Consider the following 19,890-nt stretch of genomic DNA (forward strand, 5'->3'; position numbering starts at 1 on the left):
GAAATTGCTAGAAAACCCCAAAGCAAAGCATAAGCTCTGCTTTTAAATGCTTTATTGGGAACCTTCCGTTGGGGAGCAGCCTGCCATTGTGGGATTCTTCATTTATTTTTAAATATGTCCTTCAAAAAGATTATTGTTCAAGGCATTGTAATTCACATCTACAGATTAGCGGTGCACTTAAGAAAAATCCTAACAAAACAACCCACTGCCGTTCTAGGTTGCCTTTGCCAGCGTGGGAAGATACTGCCACCTTGTGGGCTCCATCCAAGACACACTTGCAAGCCCTCACACTCAATACAGAATTGTTGAAAATTTTATTTTTAAGAAAGTGAGGTTATTTTTTAGGATTTTCCGCATCAATATAATAACGTTTCAAATACATAAATTCACTTGTCATTCTGTACTGCACCTGAGAAAAATCAACATTTCATGAAGGCACTATACATAGAAAGCTTTTTGGAATTACAAGAAAAAAACAATCTGCCAAATCAAGCTTTGACCACAGTTAACTAGTGTAATCACTCAGTTCACAAGTGAGTTATGTTCTAAATGCAACTTGTGCCACCCTTGGGAAGGTTTAAACACCTGTATTATGCCAATGCTGAATAGCATTGAGGTCAGGAGTTCATTTGTATTTGTAAAATCCTTCACCAGTCTTTTTACCCAGCTTCTTTTCTTCCACCAGTTTATTCAGGAGTGGGCTGGGTGCAAAAAGAGGATTGTTGGGCTCTAATGAATGCCATCCTGGAAAGGAAGGGAAGTGGATGAATTAGTGACAGTTCTGTTTATATGCAAAGGTAATAGAGATCTGCATCTCCTTAGAAAAATATTCAAAGTTCAGAAAACTGAAGAAGTACTGGAACTTATCCTAGGCTCTCTGAGACCCTACAGTACAGCTTCATAAAGCCCATATCAGAACTGATGATTATGCACAAATCTAACAATTAGTCTTCAGGTTCAGTGTACTCCAAACACCTTATAATCTCCACCACTGAGGATTTTTAAAACAATTAAGGAGAACTTTTGAAACACAGTTAAGTACAAGGAAATAAAATAAAGGTTCTGCTGAAAAGGAATTCAAGTGCAAAGAAATTTCAAATTGAATTTCTACCTGTGAAACACATGGTTACATAGAACAATATGACACTACTCCACAATACTGACTGAAAGCAAGAGAGGTTCCACTGAAAATGCCATTGTCCAAGTGACATTCTGCCTCAGAGAATGTTTAAGCTGCTCATTCAAAAGAACACAACCATCAACAAGCCATCACCAATGATGTATGTTTTTGTTACTGCATTAACATTAACCCATTTACTAACAGAAGTGACAGGGAGATGGTTCATTTACGTCTTTTGAGATATTTACTGGGTTTCCCATTAATAAAGAATTAAAATATGGCTGGTAGAAAAAGCATAGGGAGTTGCTTTTCATAGAATTCCTCACCTCCAGTACATGTCACTCTTCCCACTGATTCTTTTTAGTTATATAAAATATCATTAATGTTAATATTATTATTTTCCAATAGCACTTGATGAAGTCAGCAAAGCCACCACTGTTCTGTCCCCATGTACAAAGAGTACAGGCATGCAGTACAAATGCTGTACTCACACAGCATTCTGAGCTGAATTCTAACTCCCTTCTCCTCAACAGTTCAAAGGTTATACCATAAACATTCAGTTTAAATAATAAAGAGTCACATTTGCATTAGAAAATCTACAATTTAGCTAAAAAGTGGAAAAGCAGAAAAAAAGAAGCATGCAGTACCATCTATAATGTATTTACTGGTATCCAACCCAACATAGTCCAGCAGTTCAAATGGACCCATGGGATAGCCAGCCCCAAGCTTCATAGCAACATCAATATCTTCCTTTGATGCATCTCCTAGAGAAAAGATTGACAGTTTGATGAACAGAGAAGATTCTGTGTCTCCTTGGCACCACTGATAAATAATTAACAGGGTGTTATTTCACCCTGGTGCAGCTCTTCACAGAAATCTCTGCATGTTTCACAGCCACAAAAACTGGAGTCAGCATACACATGCTGGAACATAAAGCTGAATCTCCCACAAAAAAAAGAAAAAAAAAAAAAAAAAGGCAAGCCCTGCAGGCCTGCTTTCCATTTTCCTGGTCTCCTCTTGCATTTCAATACAGAGCACTGCACTACTGATAAAACCACAGTTACCATGCTGACCCTATCAGAACGACTAAAGGAAGAACTGGTCACTATGAAGAAACAAGAGCTTCTTTTAGAGGCAGCAGAACAGGGTATGTAAGGAAACAACTCAATTTCAGCTTTGTGAGACCAGCAGCAGCTTTTGAATGATGCACAGGACAGAGCGACCCCGACACTACAACTGCCAGAACACAAGTGATATCCAGCTGATGGGTAAGGCAGGCATGGAGAGGGGAGCAGGAGCAGCTGAGCAACATGCTTAGCTACAGCACCTATCACCACAGGATATCTCTTGGGATCAGAGACAGCAGATAGGAGAGACCTGAAATGACTGTGCAGGTGCAGTTGAATTCATGAATTCCAAAATTATTTAAAAAGAAGGAACCAAAATTATCAGAAATTCGTTACTTTTGCTTCAGTCTGTGCCTATAAAAATACAAATCCTGCACTGCCATATTGTCAGTTAATTTTAACCTCATTCTTTAGCTGGGAATACGTATTTTAGACTGTCACCAAAGCAGATGCACTTCTACTACATGCCTCTAAGCTCATGTTTTGAGAAAGACAGTGCACTTTCTCTGCAGATCCTATAAAAAGGATGAAGTTATACAAACCCCAGAGGTACTTGTTAAGTAACCTCGGTGCTCGATGCATACACGGTGTCTGTGGCAGACACAGCCTGTGCAATTTATACGCCTAAGATCAGAGAACCCTAGAAACAAATTTACAAAGTCTCTTGTAAAGGTAACAACTTCAGTGACAGTTCTGTATGAACTAATAATTTATATATACCTCCTTTTACTCTTTAAAGCTAACAATGTTTTTTTAAGCCACATTTTATTTCTGAGAAGCTGTGGAGAGCAACCTCATCTAAGTCTAACATAATTTCAGTTCCCTAAATTCAAACACAGCTAAATCCTCAGCTCATTTGCAGCTGACGCAGGTATACAGACTTGCTCTCTCAACAGATTTGTCCCATTTTGTCAAACTTGGCACTTGGCCACCCAACAGTTTCGTTACAATGCACAATAAGAAATAGTAAAAGGGTAAACAAGGGCTATAATCCTTAGTTCATTCTAGTCTCTCCTAGTATAAAGCAGACTTCCACAGAAACTTAGCTGACTGCTTTTTAGTTTTTCCACTAAGGAAAGAGCAGTATAGACTACTACACATTAATATTAACAATATGTCCCATTCAAGTCATTGTTAATATACTAAAGGCATATTGCTTATGCAAAAGTGCACATGTAACATAATGAGATTTTGTATAAATAAAAACTCAAGGACTAGCCCAATAAAATGGCATTTCAGTGCTTGGGGTTACCAGGAAAGAGATACAATTTAATTTAATGTTGATGACAATCTGGCTCAAGTGTCTATTCTGAGAATAAATACAAAGGATATGATGAAAATTTAATCTGATTCACTGGAACATATGAATTAAAAGACAGCCATCAGCCTTCCCATGACATCAACTAGCTTTTTAAATAGATTTCATTAGAGTTAAAAAGTCACAAATGAACTTTAGCAAGTTTGGAAGTATCATACTGTGGGAGAAAATACAAAAAGAATAAAGATTAAATCAAAATATTGTTTTGCTTAGGTAAAAGCAGTCAGTTTTAACATACAAACTCAGTGACTGTTTTCTTCTGCATTTAATTAAAAGTTCTGTTGTCTCCTGCAATATGCACAATAATACATGTCACTTAACAAAGGCACCTCTTTTAAACACACTGAAACACCCATACACTTTATCTAAAAGAATAATGCCCCCTCGCATTCAGGCCTTTGCCTTTCAACTCACTAAATTCGCTCTTTTCTCCCTTTGAGATGTAATTAGGTACATCTGTTGATAGAAAAACAAGTAGTAGTGTTTTTTGGGGTTTGTTTTTTTTTTTTTTTTTTGGAAATCAAACCATCCCTTCCATGTGCTTTAAAAGAGATTTTTAATATTTAAAGCATATTTGGTGGAATCCTGAAAATGGAGTGCTTTCATCTGTAAAAAAGCAGTGATTTCAAAAACAAAATGTTTCAAATGACATCCTTAGTAGTATGCAGCTACGAGCAGAGTACTTGAAATAAAAGCAATTATAGTCTGTAATTTCATCTTTATCCACTACATTCATTACTGGCTTCTTTTCAAAACAAGTTTCAATGCTTTGAAAAATTCAGTGGGTTCTTTGGGGATTCATGATTATTTTTACCTACATTTTAATGTAAAAGAGACCAGCAGTGAGACTGGAGTTCCTGAAGAACCTATATCTAAAACTCAACACAGGAGAACAGGAAGTTTTAATGTGGCAGTAGCTGAGCCCAAATCACTTCTGTGGCAGTACCACAGTGTGACACTATTACACCACTTACCTCAAAACTGGTGATTTATTTCACACGTCCCATATAAGCGAACTCAGGAGAACTTTACTAATGGTCCCATTACAGGACTTTCAATCACTTTTATCAATGTCTCCTGGGATAGAGAGAGGAAAGTTCCTGAAGAGCTGGCAGAGGATATTTTTACAATGGCACTACACTCACCTTCTCACCTCCAAGCCAGAAACATTTTCCACTACCAGGAATTTCACACACAAGTACCTTCCAACTCTGCATAAGCTGACATTTCAAAATGAAGGCAAGGCCTTTCCAGCTTCCCTTCCAGCTTGGAAGGTGAGGCCTTTCCAGAATTCTCTATTCACTTTCAGCCTTTAATGTCTGAAAATTTGAGGGAATCCCAAGGCTTTTCTGAAGCAATGTAACATTTAGCAGTATTCTATGTCAACATCCCTCAAAGTCAATATCCCACCAAGTACCTCTCTCAAAAAGTCGGACAGCTTCCATCATATATGGCACCAAGAGACGGTTTACAATAAAACCTGGGGTATCCTGTGAAAAAAAAAAAAGGGGGGGGATTCTAAATAAACACACTTTACCAGAACTACACTCAAATGCTACATGACAAATAAAACAAGTGGATGAAGACACTTATTGTATCATTACTTGAGATACTCTCTGAACTGTATTTTTCATTTCATTTATCTGCTCAGTATTAAAGCATAAAACATTGTGGAATTCAAACAAGGAATGGCACATAAACAGTCATCATGACTGAGAACAGTAAGACTACTACAAGCCCAAAGCAATTAATCTTAAAACAATTTAATAAGGATAGTCTTTTCTTTATCAAGAGTCTAATGATGTGACTTCCTGAAGGTTAGGAGAACAGCAGTTCTTCCCTAGCAGGTTTTTTCTGGGTATGTGTCCACTACCAGAAGCACTCCTGACTAAATAGTCTGCTTCTCCCCCACTGCTCACTGGTGATCCACACTTTTGAAAGTTAGGATCATTTTAACAGTAAACATCAACACTAACAAGGAAAAAGATAAGACACGTGCTGTCAGAAGGTAACAAATCAATACAAAACTTCTTTTGCGTAAGCATCAATCAAAAGCACAATCAATCAAGAGAAAGCTTTGCAAATATAGTATTATTTTGTTTGTTTCAGATGTTTATTATTCATCCCACTTTATCTCAATATTTAATCCAGAGAATCCCAAGCAATGTTTTTTTCTATAAGCAAGAATAAAAAAAAAGTTCATGTGTGAATACTGTATTATTACCTATCCAAGCTAATCTATAACAATTCATCCTATATTCTACACATTGCATAGTACTAAACTGTGACAGAAATAGTCAACTGAGGCCACAGAACAATTTAGCTAGAATTTAGAGAACATAGCCAGAATTAGAGTCCAGCATCCAGAAGCTGAATTAATTAATCCAGTAACTACTGGATTGCAGGTCCTTCTTTTTATGACCAACTGTCTCCTGGGGGCTTTGAAACCCAAAGCAGTAGCTTGCACAAAGCTATCCAGACCACAGCTTAATGGATTCAGAAAAAGTGTGCTTTTGAAGTAGAGTGTTTCTCTAGAGAAAAAAAAAAACAAACCCCAAAGCTGAGAAGAAATGAAGATTAATATGTGTTTAGTTACTGCAGTCTTAAGAAAAACTTGCAATGAGCACACACCATGGAGGATTCAGCCAACTGCCTCACAGTACAAGAGGCAGCAGTTTTGTCTCTGGCATGGCTAAAGATGAGCTCCTGCTTAAGCTCTCTCCAGTCTATGCTGCAGGACTTGAAAAAAAGACTCCGTAACAGTAAGCCCTGATACCTGTGAGTTTTGCTGCTCTAGACAAGATGTCTAGAGTCACTGGACTTTGAAGAGTTTGTGGCAAGTGTGGGTGTTTTCATTGTCAAATTGCTTCTAATTATGAAGACAAACTGGACAAGAAGCAGCCTGGAAATTTTTGAAGTGCTGATCTGTAGAAGGGAATAGAGGTGACCTTGCCCCTGATAAGTAACAGCTGTGTTTATTACCCAATACAGCCTCAGTCCTGATGAGTCACAGCTATAGCAAATGAATGTAAGTGTAATAAAAAGGAGTGGGTTAGCTGGTGAGGGGGAGGATGGAGGAGAAGGACCCTGGGGAGAGAGAATAACTGCTGTGAGGACAGTCTGGGTCTGCAGTTAGAGCCTGTTGTTGGAACCTGCAGTTACAGTCTAGCTAGGTAAAAGCCTGCATTCAGAGTCTGTCACAGTTTAGTAGGAACAGCAGTCAGAGGCTGCAAGGGAAACCTACAGTAGCGGCTTGCTGCAGCCAGAGTCAGTGAATGGTTGGAGTCAGGACGGCTAAGCTGTAAAAAGGAACAAACCTGGACCCTTTTCAGGCTATCATGTGATAAACAAGAAGCCTGTGTCTCAGCTCATTTCCACCCTGTAACAAGAGGGCTGCTGCAACATTCATACATCTACTAAAACCTACCACCTGAAAATTAACAGTCTACAAGGACAGACTCTCTGAACACTATACTGTCAAAACATACTCACCTTACAACTGACAGGACTCTTCCCTACTGCTTTACTGAAATCCACAAGTGATTCAAAAGTCTTTTGGCTGGTCATTGGAGTCTTAATGACCTGTGTACAGGGAAGGTAGAGAGAGCATAAGCATATTTATGAACAATATCTCTCTCATTTCCCCGTTACAGCAATGTAATCTAGAACACACTTCCAGAAATTCACAAAATGTTTTGCAAAAAAACAACTTCAATGGATAGATATGTAAGAGACACAGAACACTATATAGATACAGCATTTTGAAATACTGTTTCTTTAAGACACTTTCCCACTCAGCCACCATGGATGGATGGTAAAAGGAACCATTCTTTGAAAGCATACTTAAGAGGTTATGGCATATCAAAACAACTTTAAAAGCTACATAGTCTCTGTTGTCTAGGGAAACACAAAGACATCACTCTAGAGAATCATTTAAACAGCCATAGTTCCTGATATAACAGGTTCTAACAGCTACTCCCCCTCACTACAACCTCCTCTCAGGTAATCTTAGGGAGTGAGAAGGTTTCTCCTTGGCCTCCTTTTCTCAAGCTAAACAATCCCAGCTCTCTCAGCTGCTCCTCTGGTGAGTTACTCTCTGGACTCTTCATCAGCTCTGTTTCCTTTCTCTGGACACCTCAATGTCTTTCTTGCAGTGAAAGGCCCAGAACGGGACACAGCACATGAGGCGTGGCCTCACCAGTGCTTAGTACAGGGGGACAGTCACTGCCCTGGTTCTGCTGGCCACACTATTTTTGATACAAGGCAGGATGCCATTGGCCTTCTTGGCCACCTGGGCACACGCTAGCTGGTGTTCCGCAGCTGACAGTCAGCACTCCCAGATCCTTTTTCTCTGGTCAGATTCCCAGCACCTCTTCCCCAGCCTGTAGTGCTGGAAACATTGAAACAAACACGACTAACTTTGTTTCAATAGTGACAAGCAATAAGACTTCATCCCCTGCCATTTTAAATTGATTTCTACACTGGTATCAGAACTTCTTATGAATTAGCCTCCCTGCTTGAAATGACGGCTATAAACAGCACATCTGTTGGCTGCTCAGTGGAGAACTCAGGAGCCTTGAGACTGAAGGAGTTACCTCGGTCTCTTAAATCCACACCTCAACAGAGACTGCATCACCCTCTAAACACTAGAGGCAGTAAATTCCATATCAGGACAGCTGAAAACGGAGATCTGCTCCACCAATCTAACTGAAATCCCACTGCTGACAATTGCACTACTGGGCTGCAGTTGCTACTATGATGGAACATGATGATAACAGACCCTGTAAGGCGTGCTCATAAGACACTCACCTCCACGAGCTTCATCATAGGCACAGGATTGAAGAAATGGAGACCACCAAATCGGTCCTGCCTGGTGGTTGCGTTTGCCATCTTTGTGATTTGCAAGGATGAAGTGTTGCTTGCAAATATCGTATGCCTGAAAATAAGAAATACATAGACTGCATAAAGGACAGTAGGAGACTGAGGCACTAAACACAGACAGACATCCATTGGCTAACCATACAAGAATTCTCAGCAATATCCCTGCAGTTTATCACAGTCCTTTTGCTGAGGTCTAAGCACAGCAATGATTAAATAACCACTGCAAAGACTGTGTGACTTTCTGATTCTTGAGGAATTACATTGAATACTTTTATTAGGTGCTGGAAAAAAGGACTGTGCAAATAGAAAATTTTATTTTACTCTCCAAATCCATTCTAGGTGATTCCTTTAGAAATCCTGTAAACCTAAGAGTATTATTATTTGTTGTTAAACACATTTACACATTTATTGAAACCCAAGCATATGCAATATCAAAAATGCACTTTAGAGTTCTACAGAAAATTTGCAATCTGCTTTGTTTTAAAATTATCAATGATAGACATGATGAGCAAACCTACCAACAGAACAAAGATTTGATGAGGAAAAAAAACAGAGAAAACTTAAGACCTGCTATGCATAGGACACTGTAAAGGATAGACAAAATGCCAAGAATTTCAAGACATATATGAAGTTTTTTCCAGACATAAACCAGATTTACTAACTGCAATTTATAATGGTTTGAGTTTTTTGCTTGTTTGGATTTTTCTCACAGAAATATCTCAAAACCTCAACAACCCTGCTATCAGACCAAAAATTTACAGAAATTACTTCTTCAAATCATAAAAATTAGAAACTAGAGATTAAAACCTACCTTTCATTTTGGGTTGCATCCTACTATCCCTTCAAAAAGTTATCCTACTAAACTCAGCAAATGTTTATCTACATTGATATTTTGCTTACATTGTACTAAGATGTAACTGAGCTTTACAACAGAGCTTTCAGAAAAGTTATGTCCAAGTCATGGGGACATCTTATAGTGGCATTAAAGAAAACATTTCAAGACAAAAACACCCACTTTGTTTTCCATTTTTATTATGTTTTCTTTTTTGTTATAGTGAAGGAAATAAAAAAATCCTGAAAATTCCTCTTTACTCTTCTTATAAATACTCTTTTATTATCTCCCCACCATAAAATGGCTTTACACTGTTCTGAGGCGAGGTACTAAAAGGAGCATTCTGCATTTCATAGTTTTGACCTTGCAAGGTCAGTGCATACAAAAGCCATTCTTGCCAATAATTTGACACTGTATATAAAAACTAAAATATTAATAAAAAAAGAAGCACACTGAGTTGTGAAATGTAATCATTGCTAGGTTTATATCTGAGTTCACTTAAGAGATTTTACCTCAGCACCTCTTCTGTAGCCTCACACAACAGAAAGCCTTGAAAAAAAGAAAAGCATTGAATTTGCACTGTGAGCAAGTGCATTTTAGTTACACTTTCTTCTCTGACAAACCGATTGATTTCAGTCGAGTTTAAAATAGAATTTTCACGCCTCTGTGACTTAGAATTACACAATCCACGCTTCAGGTGACAGCAGAGTTGGGAGGCTTTGGGAAGCCAGCACTAGTGAAGCCGTAGAAATGGCTTTCCCAGCACCAGAGTGCTTTCTCTTGGTGCCATCTAGTGGCTCAGGGAAAGATGCCAAAACCAGAGCCCACCACAAGAGAAACATCAATAAATATTTCCAATAAATCCAATTCTTAGAGTCCAGCTGCCTTACACAGCAAACACTGAACAACATTTCTTTTTTTAACAGTTTTATAACACATTCATTCTAACACAGTAAACAGCTGAAAAATACTGGCCAGGTCCAAGCTGAGTTTCCACATCTAAAGGTAAACCCTAGACCAAAGAATGTTGATGGGCATTTCCTACATCCCAGAAAAAAAACAAAACAAAACAAAACAAAACAAAACAAAACAAAAAAAAAAAAAAAAAAAAAAAAAAAAAAAAAAAAAACCAACAGAAAGCAATAACTTTTCTAAGTTCTTAAAGTGGATATGCAAAAGCTCTTTTGTCATATTCATTACAACCCTGTTTGGAAAAGTGCTGCAGTGTCTACAAAAATCCTAGCCTGACCTTTTTCAAAATGGAAATGCAAGACTGATTCCATCCAAGAAAAGGAAAACAAAACTGAAGAGTGGGTAGCAATGCTTTACTCTGCTCCGAAGATGATGACCATGTAACACAGTAATAAATACCAAATATGGTGAGTATGATACTGAGAGGAATAGAATAGACAATTCTGCCTTCCACATTTTGCAAAGCTCCAAGAACATAAATCAGTATGCTCTCAGACTAATGGCACCCAAGAAACAGCATCCACTGTTTCACCTGGACAGTTACCCAGATGAGGAATACCCTGAGTTTCCATGGTGCTCTGCGGTTGTCAAACGCTCCTGGCTTATTACACTTGAACACTTAAGAGAAATTCGCTCCCCACTCACAAATACAACTTCTCTCAGTAAAAGAATAGTTTTCCCATCTCCTACATGTTGTACACAGATCCACTTTCAGAGGAATTACAGTTATTCTATAAGAAAAGGAAAAAGAATTAAGTTAATTGTGTTATGCTTTTTCAATGTAATATTTTAGCTTTTTCCAGTTCCCAGACTTATTTATTTTCCTTGGAGATGTCTTCATCGTGCAAAAATGGGAGGTGAAGAAGTACATGTTGCAGCTGAGGAAATGCATGAGACATGAAATACAGCACAAAAAAAGAAAACTGCAGGGTTTCACACACCTTGTATTTCACAGGCAGAATTCATCATCTTGTCAGAACAACAGTAATACAGAGCCCCTCACACTTTCACCTGCTATCATCCACCTATGTGGTAAGAAGTTCTGAGATTTGAATGAAGCCAAGTCCTCCCTCCACAGCATCCTGGTCTTTCCTGGTCTCTCCCTGTAACCCACACTTCAGAGAGCCATTAATGCCCAGAGCCCCTCAGAAGCAAAGCTCCTCCTGAGACTCAAAGCTGTCTTTAAAAAAATCCTGTCTTTGTTACCAATTAACCACAAGTCTACTACCCCTGAGCTGACACTACAGTCCATACAATAGGTTTATAAATTTTGAACTACTCAATCTTAGAAAAGGCTGTGGAACGCTAGCACTGAGAGAGAAAGCCTTCCATTCCAGCACAGGGCCATGTGGGATGAAAAAAGCCTACTGCTCCTAACACATGGAAAAGCACTCACTACAGGTTTCTGTCTTTCCCCACACTATCCACACGATCTGCAACTCTATACTCTCTCAGTTACAGTTACAAATTACCTTTTGTATCCAAAACTAGTATTTTAAACATTCCACTATGAAATTTCACTATTTCAGGAGTTTTTCATCTAGACTTTCTAAACTGCAGTCTTTGCCATTCACTTCAGTTGCCTTTGTCCTACATATAAGATATCAGTATGTTTATAATAATTTCCAAATATGCTCTTAAAAAGGAAGGCTTTATGTCTTAGCCATTTTTCCCAACCCTGCAAAATCATCCTTTTTGCAATGGGCAGGAGCATATCTGAACAACTCCCAGTATCTTTAAACACTGTAATGTAAAATTTGATGTTTTACAGCAGCTATGCTGACAAACAGCTCAGTCTTACAAAAAAAAAAGCCCCAGGTGTTCCAAACATACGTATTTTTAAGTGAGGCTCCAAGTCCCCATGCCCACAGTTCCTTGCTGACTGGTTTAAGACAGTTTACCATTTAGTACACTCCAATTTCCTCTTTAAATACTCTGGCAACCAATGGTCTGTTTGCACAAAATAGGCACAATCCAACCATAATAAGGCACTCTCATAAATGACTTACTTTTGTGTGTCAAGGTAACGGCAAGTTATCCTGTGCTCAGTACGTGGCTGCTTGTGATCATTTACTGGTTTCGAAATTACCAGGTAATTTTAATTACAGGCAATAGGAGAAAGCCTGAAAATCTCCCCAGGCTGAAGTCAACTAATGATAACATCTTTCCACCCTTGATATGATATTCAAGGCAGAGCTTGCCCAGTGACAGATTAGACAGTCTAGAATACCTCTTAGCCAATACCACCAGATTTACCTACAGTAGTTTAAATCTCAAAATGCAAGCAGTCAAGGTCTTGTGATCCTGACTTATCAATTACAGGCCTCAAATTTCTGCAACTGCATGCTCACCTTAAAAGCATTTTTGGGTTTGGATACAATTCAACAGTAGCTTCCAACAGGTATCAAATATAGTTCAAAGACATTTCCAGGGACTGTAAGTAACTGAATGAGTGCCTACTAAAATACTATTTACCCTTTTACACTGCACACTATAACCAGCAATGGCTGTTTTCTAACTCTTGTAATACAAAGTAAAGTTAGTTCACTTAAGACATTATTGAGGTGACTGAGACTTCTTAAAACTGTTTTATAGCAGGTGTCCTGGAAACAAATACTTTATCATCCCAATTCCCCATTTAAGTAAATACAACATTAACAGGAAACCATGTGTACTGGAAGAAGTTAATTCTACTGTTGTGCATTTGTAGTTGGATTTAGATTTGAACTTGCCAAGTAGATGGGCAATCTTAATGACTAAACACACCTGGAACAACAAATGAACAATGCCACAAGCAAATGAAGCAATGCAACACACCTGAGAATGTTTGTAACATATGCACCTGGCACAACTATTCCACACCAGCATGATAGTCTGGAGCTTGTCTAAGACAGCAAAACTCATTTTTAAATAAAGCAGCTAAGAAAATAGAGAACTAACTGTAAGTATAAAAACAGAAAATAAAATAGTCAAAGTTTCAAAATGTAACAGGAAAAATACACACTCTGGAGCAAACTTATCCAGCGTCTTGAAGAGCTCATTTTTGACATCCAGGTTCTCCACAATGGCTTCTATCACCAAATCCGTGCTGTGGACCACTGATGCTGCATCTGTACTTGTTGTGAGGTTCTTCAAGGTCTTCTTAATGAATTCAGCACCAGCCTGAAACATTTTCAAGCAGCTGTAATGTCTATTTACAGTGATTTAATTTACTTTTACATGAGAATCCCCTTACGTGCTCTGGTGTTTTTGACCCCCCCAAAATGTAGGCAGTCTGCCACATTTCCAAACCAATAAGAAAGTTCTAAGTGTGTAGAGGTACAATGCTTTTCACTGACAAAATTTTCCTAGCCAATCAAATCTGTTTTGAAGCAAATAGGAGACTTTTAAACTCATTCTTTTAGGATGACCCTTTGCTGTAGTCCAAGCTTCAGCACAAGAGTCTGAGTGATCACCTGGTTGGTCAATCAGTAGCTACAGTTTCAGTGAAAAAGTGGGGAAAAATATTTTCCCACTAGTAAGTCTGTTGACATAGTTTGTGAGGGCAGAAATCAAACAGAAATGCAAGACTTTTAGCCAAGGGTAAATGGAGACATAGTGCAAATAAAAAAAACCCCTACATGGTAGAATATAATGTCATACAAAAAGGGCAAGTATTATGTGGACAGTTTTCTTTTTGATTAATAAAAGACTATTTATGTATGCTCTACTTATCCTGGCACTTCCATAATCCTGCAAACAAGCCCTTTTCATTTCATTTGTCTGCTGCATCATTTTCTGGCAGTCATCAATATCAATATACATTTTATATGTTAATATGTATCAAAAGAAGAAATCAATCTGCTGTGGAATTTAGAGAAACAAGCACAGCAACAAGCAACCCTTAGGATACAAAGTTCTACTCATCAACTGCTCCACAGTGGCTTACTGTATGCAAGTCATACTCAGCAATGCAAGTGCAAAGTTATACATCTATCGTGTCACTTGCACTCTCATTTCCTTTGCAGTAATCCTGTGCCTAAATGTTAGGAGGAAAAAAAAACCAAAAGACTCCTTACTCAGGTATTATGACAGTTTTGTTACTATTTGCTTTTGGAGCAAATAGGTACATTCCCAGGGAAACACTCAAAGACTGCTTGCTTTTAAGTTACGATGAATAATTTGACTCCATTACACACTTAGCATCTGTTTTAAAAGATTGCCAAGTTGGCTTAAATGTTTATCTTAAAGCTGAAGTTTATTAAGAAAATGAGGTAAGACATCTTTCAACCTCCCTAAATTAAAAAAAAAAACCCAAACCAAACTGAAAGTCCAGGCTCTTGAGCACACTGGGAAAAAAGTTTTCTTTTTAAGCAAGTACAATAACACTCTCTATAATGCATAACTGCAATATCAAAACTTCAGTATGACAGTTTTTTATTCTTTCAAGTTTTCCTAGAGGAATAAAGAAGGTGTCAACCTCAGGCTTATCGGCAAACTTCTTCTTTGTCACTCTCTTCAAACTCTCTTCAATTCCTTTTGTAGACTTTTTAAGGATTTCATCTGACTGGTCAACTAACACCACAGTATGACCACTGGCTGCTGCAACCTGAAAGTTAAAAAAAAAAAAAATTCAACATCAATGTCACAAAACAACAAACCACATTGATTTGTCTGGACAGATAATACACCAGGCATTTAGGCAAAAGAGAGCTAAAAGACTCTTAAATGCAGTTCACTAGAAAAACCATAGAAGCCTGTATACAGCTGGGGTGATGCTGAAGGGATAAAGATCCCAAACAACTTGGGGGAAAAGGAAAAAGAAATCTCTCCCTCACACTGTCTGCAGAATCTTGTGTCTGAAAGCATCTAAAGTCTGTGGCTGTGGCTACAGAATAAACAGCTGTCTTGAAAGGAACAAGTGTTTTAGCTGAGAGCCTTGGATCTTGTAGGGAAAAACAGCTGTAGAGATAAAACTGGAACACTTGGCAGGGTGAGCAGGTGGCACAAGGGATGGCCAACCCTGTATCCCAAAAACACAGCTCTGCTGTCAGGCCATGGACATGTCCCTGCAACAACAGGAAGGTGACAGTGGAGCTGGGAGCAGCAGTGAACATTTGCTACTCCAGGATTCCACCCAGACAGGAATGGCTACAAAGTCTCCTTACTATGCACTTGGTGTAAACACTGGCTCAGCTACACACAACGCTACTGGATTGCCTTTTTGGTTGATATTTAAAATAATTTCAAACATGTAACATCAGTGTCTCACACTGCATCAGCATATTAAAGATCAGCTGCTCATCATCTGTTACTTCACTGTTACCTATGTTCCTCTTCATAGGTAGCAACAGCCTATCCTCACTTTCAGAATCCTTGAACTAACAGAGTTGTGATTTAGTAACTGTGTAAAACAGATATTAAAACACGGCCCCACTGATGGTTTTAAAGTCACTCAACTTCAGAGCTTCCCTTCTGTAATCTTTTACCTTGCATTTAAACTTACACCTGATGACTAAAGACTCATGCACCCACAAGACCTACTCCGACAAAGCTAGCTGAAATGGAAAGCACAGATATCTCATGAAGAAAAGCATGGTGATATTCTAATCCAATTTGCCTCACTAACCCAGCAAATAAAGACATGCCAGATTGTCCCTGGACAGCAGCAGTAGAGCTTTAACAAGGGGTCAGTCTGCAGACAGACATTTCCTTATCCAGCTTGGTTTCTTATTTTCACTATGGCCAGTCCATAAAAACCACCTAAACAAAGCCTGTACTTCTATTCCTAACACTTCATCTGTTGATGACCATTTGTAACAGTGAAGCAAGACTCTTAAAACTTCAGATGAAAAATCACTACCAAGCACATGTTTAAGAGGTGCCTCACTGAGGATCCATTTATGACACCTTCACTGACCAGCTGGGGAAAAATCCTAGAAATATTAATATCTTTCATTTCCCACCATATTTACATGTACAGGAAGGAAGAAAATGAGACAAGATTATGCCATTTCCAACTCAAACACACACTTGCCTAAACTCTACTATCCAATGATCTTAAGAATGCTAAGAAACCCAAGTTCTGGGGAGTCAATTAATGCTTTTCTCATAAAGAACTGCTTTTCACAGGGTAGAATCAAAAATTATGGCTTTCAGTCATACATTTTAGCAGAGGCCTGCTTCACCTGACAGCATGAAAAACCAAGAGAAGACGAGACACAATTTCATAAGTGCTCAAAAAGGGATGAAAAGCAGCTTTATAAATAGGGTACAGGGGAGACACCACTCAGTTTTATAATAACCTCTGCTTTGAGATAATTTTGGACTGATAAACTGGAGGCAGATGGTCAGCAAAACAATCCTGGCTCCTTAACAGAGGCCTGCAACCCCTGTTACTGTCAAATACCAGGCATGTTTCTCTTGACAAGCTGCTCTCTGAAAATGTGCAGTCCAGCAGAACAAGATCATCTCACTTACCTGGAAAATTAAAAGCTTTGCATAGTGTGCATCTTCCTCAAACAGAACAACTTTTTTCTAAGTTGTTTTTTGATGGTTCTACAATGGAAACCTCAAGCTCTAGAATCATGATACAGAGGAGTGTTTTTAACAGAAAAGAGAATAGACAACTATTTTCTTGGGGGAAAAAAAAACAAAACCACACACACCAAAAAAAAAAAAAAAACAAAACAAAAAACACACCAAAAAAAACCACACACACACACAAAAAAAAAAAAAAAAGCCTCTGTATTCCTTTTGCTAGAGATTTGCCAGGAATGTAAGAAATCTTTAGTTCTGAGAAGCAAACCTATTCATTGAAAGGGAGAACTGCTATTCATGAGCTCCAGCCTCACTGTCAGCTTCCACTTGGATGTTTGCCTGCTCCCCTTATTCTTTGTGAAGTTTGTTAACTACCCTGGTATTCTGGGCAACAGGTTCTTTCTCCGAATTAACTAAGTGCCGAAACTTTCAATCACTGAAAGGACTCTTCAGTTTCATGTCCCAAAGCTATCCAGTTAAAGGTGAACTTTAAAGCCAAAGGCCTGAGATTAAACTCTGGGAAAATAAGTCCTGTTTAAATATTAATCACTTTATAATTCTGAAGATGACTGACAGTTAAATGCTCATTTTAGCTGCTGCATTCTACTGGTAAAATGTTTAAAATGTCACTTGATCTGCTCTCTTGGCAAGTTAGAAGAATCTCCTTCTCAATCAACATTTTCCACATATCGTTACCCACTGTCTGTTTACAAGTAGTCCCCACATTGTCTTTAAGAGCCACCTTAGACAATTCAAACCATCAGCCTTGGTTCTTTTCACCAACCCATCTGACCTGAAGATCCGCGGATCAGCAAGAGAAGGAGAAGTGCGAAAGCTGAGGAAGCAGAGCGCAGCGGAGCAGCAATACTGTGTACCCGGCCCCGGCAGCAGCCGAACCCAAACCCGCAGCAGTCTGGCAGCAGAGCGCAGGGGCGCGTCCCAGCACGGCCGAGAGCCAGTGCAGATACTGCTCCCCGCACAAACGCAGCCTGGAAAGGCAAGCGCGAAGGAGTTTCACCACGGACTGTAACACATTCCCAGAACTGCTAGGAGGGTTGTTTTGTTTTCTTGCGTGTTTTACCAATGCTGGTTCGCCAGCAGACCGCTCGCCCTCCCTTGCACTGGCCCCTTCCCGGCCGGGGACGGCGCGGAGCGCAACAGCGCGGCCGGGCTCAGCTCCAAGCCAAGAGCCCGAGCGGAGCGCAGGGACGCAGGAGGAGCAGCCCGGGAAGGGCCCGCGCTGGCCGCACGGCTCGCCCCGCGGCCCCGAGCACTCGCCGGGCCCCGGCCGCCCCGCGGCCGCCATGGCGCCTCCGCTCCCCTCCGCCCCGCGGCCGGGCCGCCCCACCGCGCTCACCTGGGCGATGCCGGCGCCCATGAGGCCGCCGCCGATGATCGTGACATGCTTGATGAGCAGCTTCTTGGCGGCCGCGGTGGCGGCGTCGGAGGAGGCGGCGCGCAAAAACTGGCGGGTGGCAAAGGCCATGGCGAAGGCGCGGAGCGAGCGGCGGAGCCCGGACAGGCCGGGCCGGGCCGGGCGGGGCGAGGGCCGCGCTCCGCCCCGGGGGAAGGCGGCAAGTGCCGGCCGCGCGGTCCCAGCTGCTCGCCCAAGGGAGAGGCGTGTTGCGTGTTTCACCTTTCACCTGCTCCCTTAAGAGCCAAGGAGCAAGGCCAAGGATAGCAGTGCCGGAACGCCCGCAAGCCCCCGACTGGCGCTCGGCCGGCGGCTGAGGCTGCGCTGATGCCCCTTCCCTTTGCCGCAGAGGTCACCGAGCTGCCCTCAGCGTTCACCTTCCTGCTGCCGCTGCTCATGCTCACAGAATCGCAGAATCAATAAGGTTGGAAAGACCTCCGAGACCATCGAGTCCAACCCATGACCAAACACCACGATATCGACCGGACCACGGCACCAAGTGGCACATCCAGTCTTTCGTTTAACACCTCCAGGGACGGTGACTTCACCACCTCCCCAGGCAGCTCATTCCGATGACCAACCACCTTCCCTGTGAACAGAATTCAACCTAAACCTCCCCCGATACAGCTTAAGGCTGCGTCCTCTCATCCTGTCACTGGTTGCGTGGGAGAAGAGGCCGACCCCCACCTGGCTAAACTTCAGGGAGTCGGAGAGAGCGATAAGGCCTCCCTCGAGCCTTCTTTTCTCCAGGCTAAACACCCCCAGCTCCCTCAGCCGCTCCTCACAGGACCTGTGCTCCAGACCCTGCCCCCACCTCTTCGCCTTCGTCTGGACACACTCCAGCACCTCAATGTTCTTCCTATTCGCATCAGTAGAAGCTCTCTCTCCACAACAAATGCTTCCTGACTAGAACGAAACTTTATTTTCCATGCCAGCACAAGATATATAATAAAAAAATATAACAAAACAACAACAAAATTCCGTTATAAACACTAACAGCAGAACCGTATCAGATGCAGACTGCCCTGATTTTCCATCTAATTCACTCATCACCAGAAAGACCTGCAGTTCAAGTCAGCAACAGCAGCAGCTGACAACAAAGCAACTACTACTCGAGTCAGCATTGGGGTAAACATTAAACAGCTTGTTTTATTCAAATAACATGTTGTATTCTCATACCTCTGCACTTTGTACCACAAACCTACAGCAAAAAATCCACCTGGATTAGGCAGGAGCAGGAAGTGGCTGTGGAAACAGCTTCACCCAGAGACTCACCCTTAATGATCTTTGTGTACACAAATGACAGCCAAGTGGTAATTAATGAATTTCCCTAAAAAAAATAAAAATAGCAGTATGCCAAGTAACCTGCAACCTAACTCCGGGGCATAAGACACAAGATTTCCACCTACAGCTGTTGTTCCTGAGTGCCCAGCTCCTGGTTAACACCAGTGCTGATACCCACCCCTTCCCCACAAACACTTCAGTCAGCTCCTGCTCAGCCCCTGCCTTCCATATGGAAGGATCTCCCACTTTCCCCCGAGACTCCTCGGGGGATCTTTGCCCTCTAACCCAGGTTTCCCCTTGGCACCCCTTTCCCTCTCTGCCCTCTGCCTCCTGTGATGACAGGAGTCCAAAATAAACTACACCTCAACTTCTGCCCAGGTTTTCTTTCCTGCAGACTGCATACCTCCTCCTGCTGACAATTCA

At 40.7% G+C, this 19,890-nt stretch overlaps 1 protein-coding gene across 1 annotated transcript; it reads right to left on the reverse strand.

Annotated features, from left to right (window-relative positions):
- Positions 1-297: 297 nt before the first annotated feature.
- HADH (hydroxyacyl-CoA dehydrogenase) lies at positions 298-18,324 on the reverse strand. The gene is made up of 8 exons (XM_066186264.1): positions 18,127-18,324; positions 14,710-14,838; positions 13,255-13,412; positions 8,375-8,501; positions 7,058-7,147; positions 4,983-5,055; positions 1,768-1,884; positions 298-744 (listed from the first exon to the last, which is right to left on the reverse strand). Exons 1-8 carry the CDS (start codon positions 18,253-18,255, stop codon positions 626-628), a joined length of 942 nt encoding a protein of 313 aa, XP_066042361.1. The 5' UTR covers positions 18,256-18,324; the 3' UTR covers positions 298-625.
- Between the last annotated feature and the right edge of the window lie 1,566 nt (positions 18,325-19,890).

This window comes from Chamaea fasciata, unplaced genomic scaffold, assembly GCF_029207755.1.
Source record: "Chamaea fasciata isolate MVZ Bird 193981 ecotype frontalis unplaced genomic scaffold, bChaFas1.0.hap1 SCAF_6, whole genome shotgun sequence".
NCBI classification, from domain to species: Eukaryota; Metazoa; Chordata; class Aves; order Passeriformes; family Sylviidae; genus Chamaea; species Chamaea fasciata.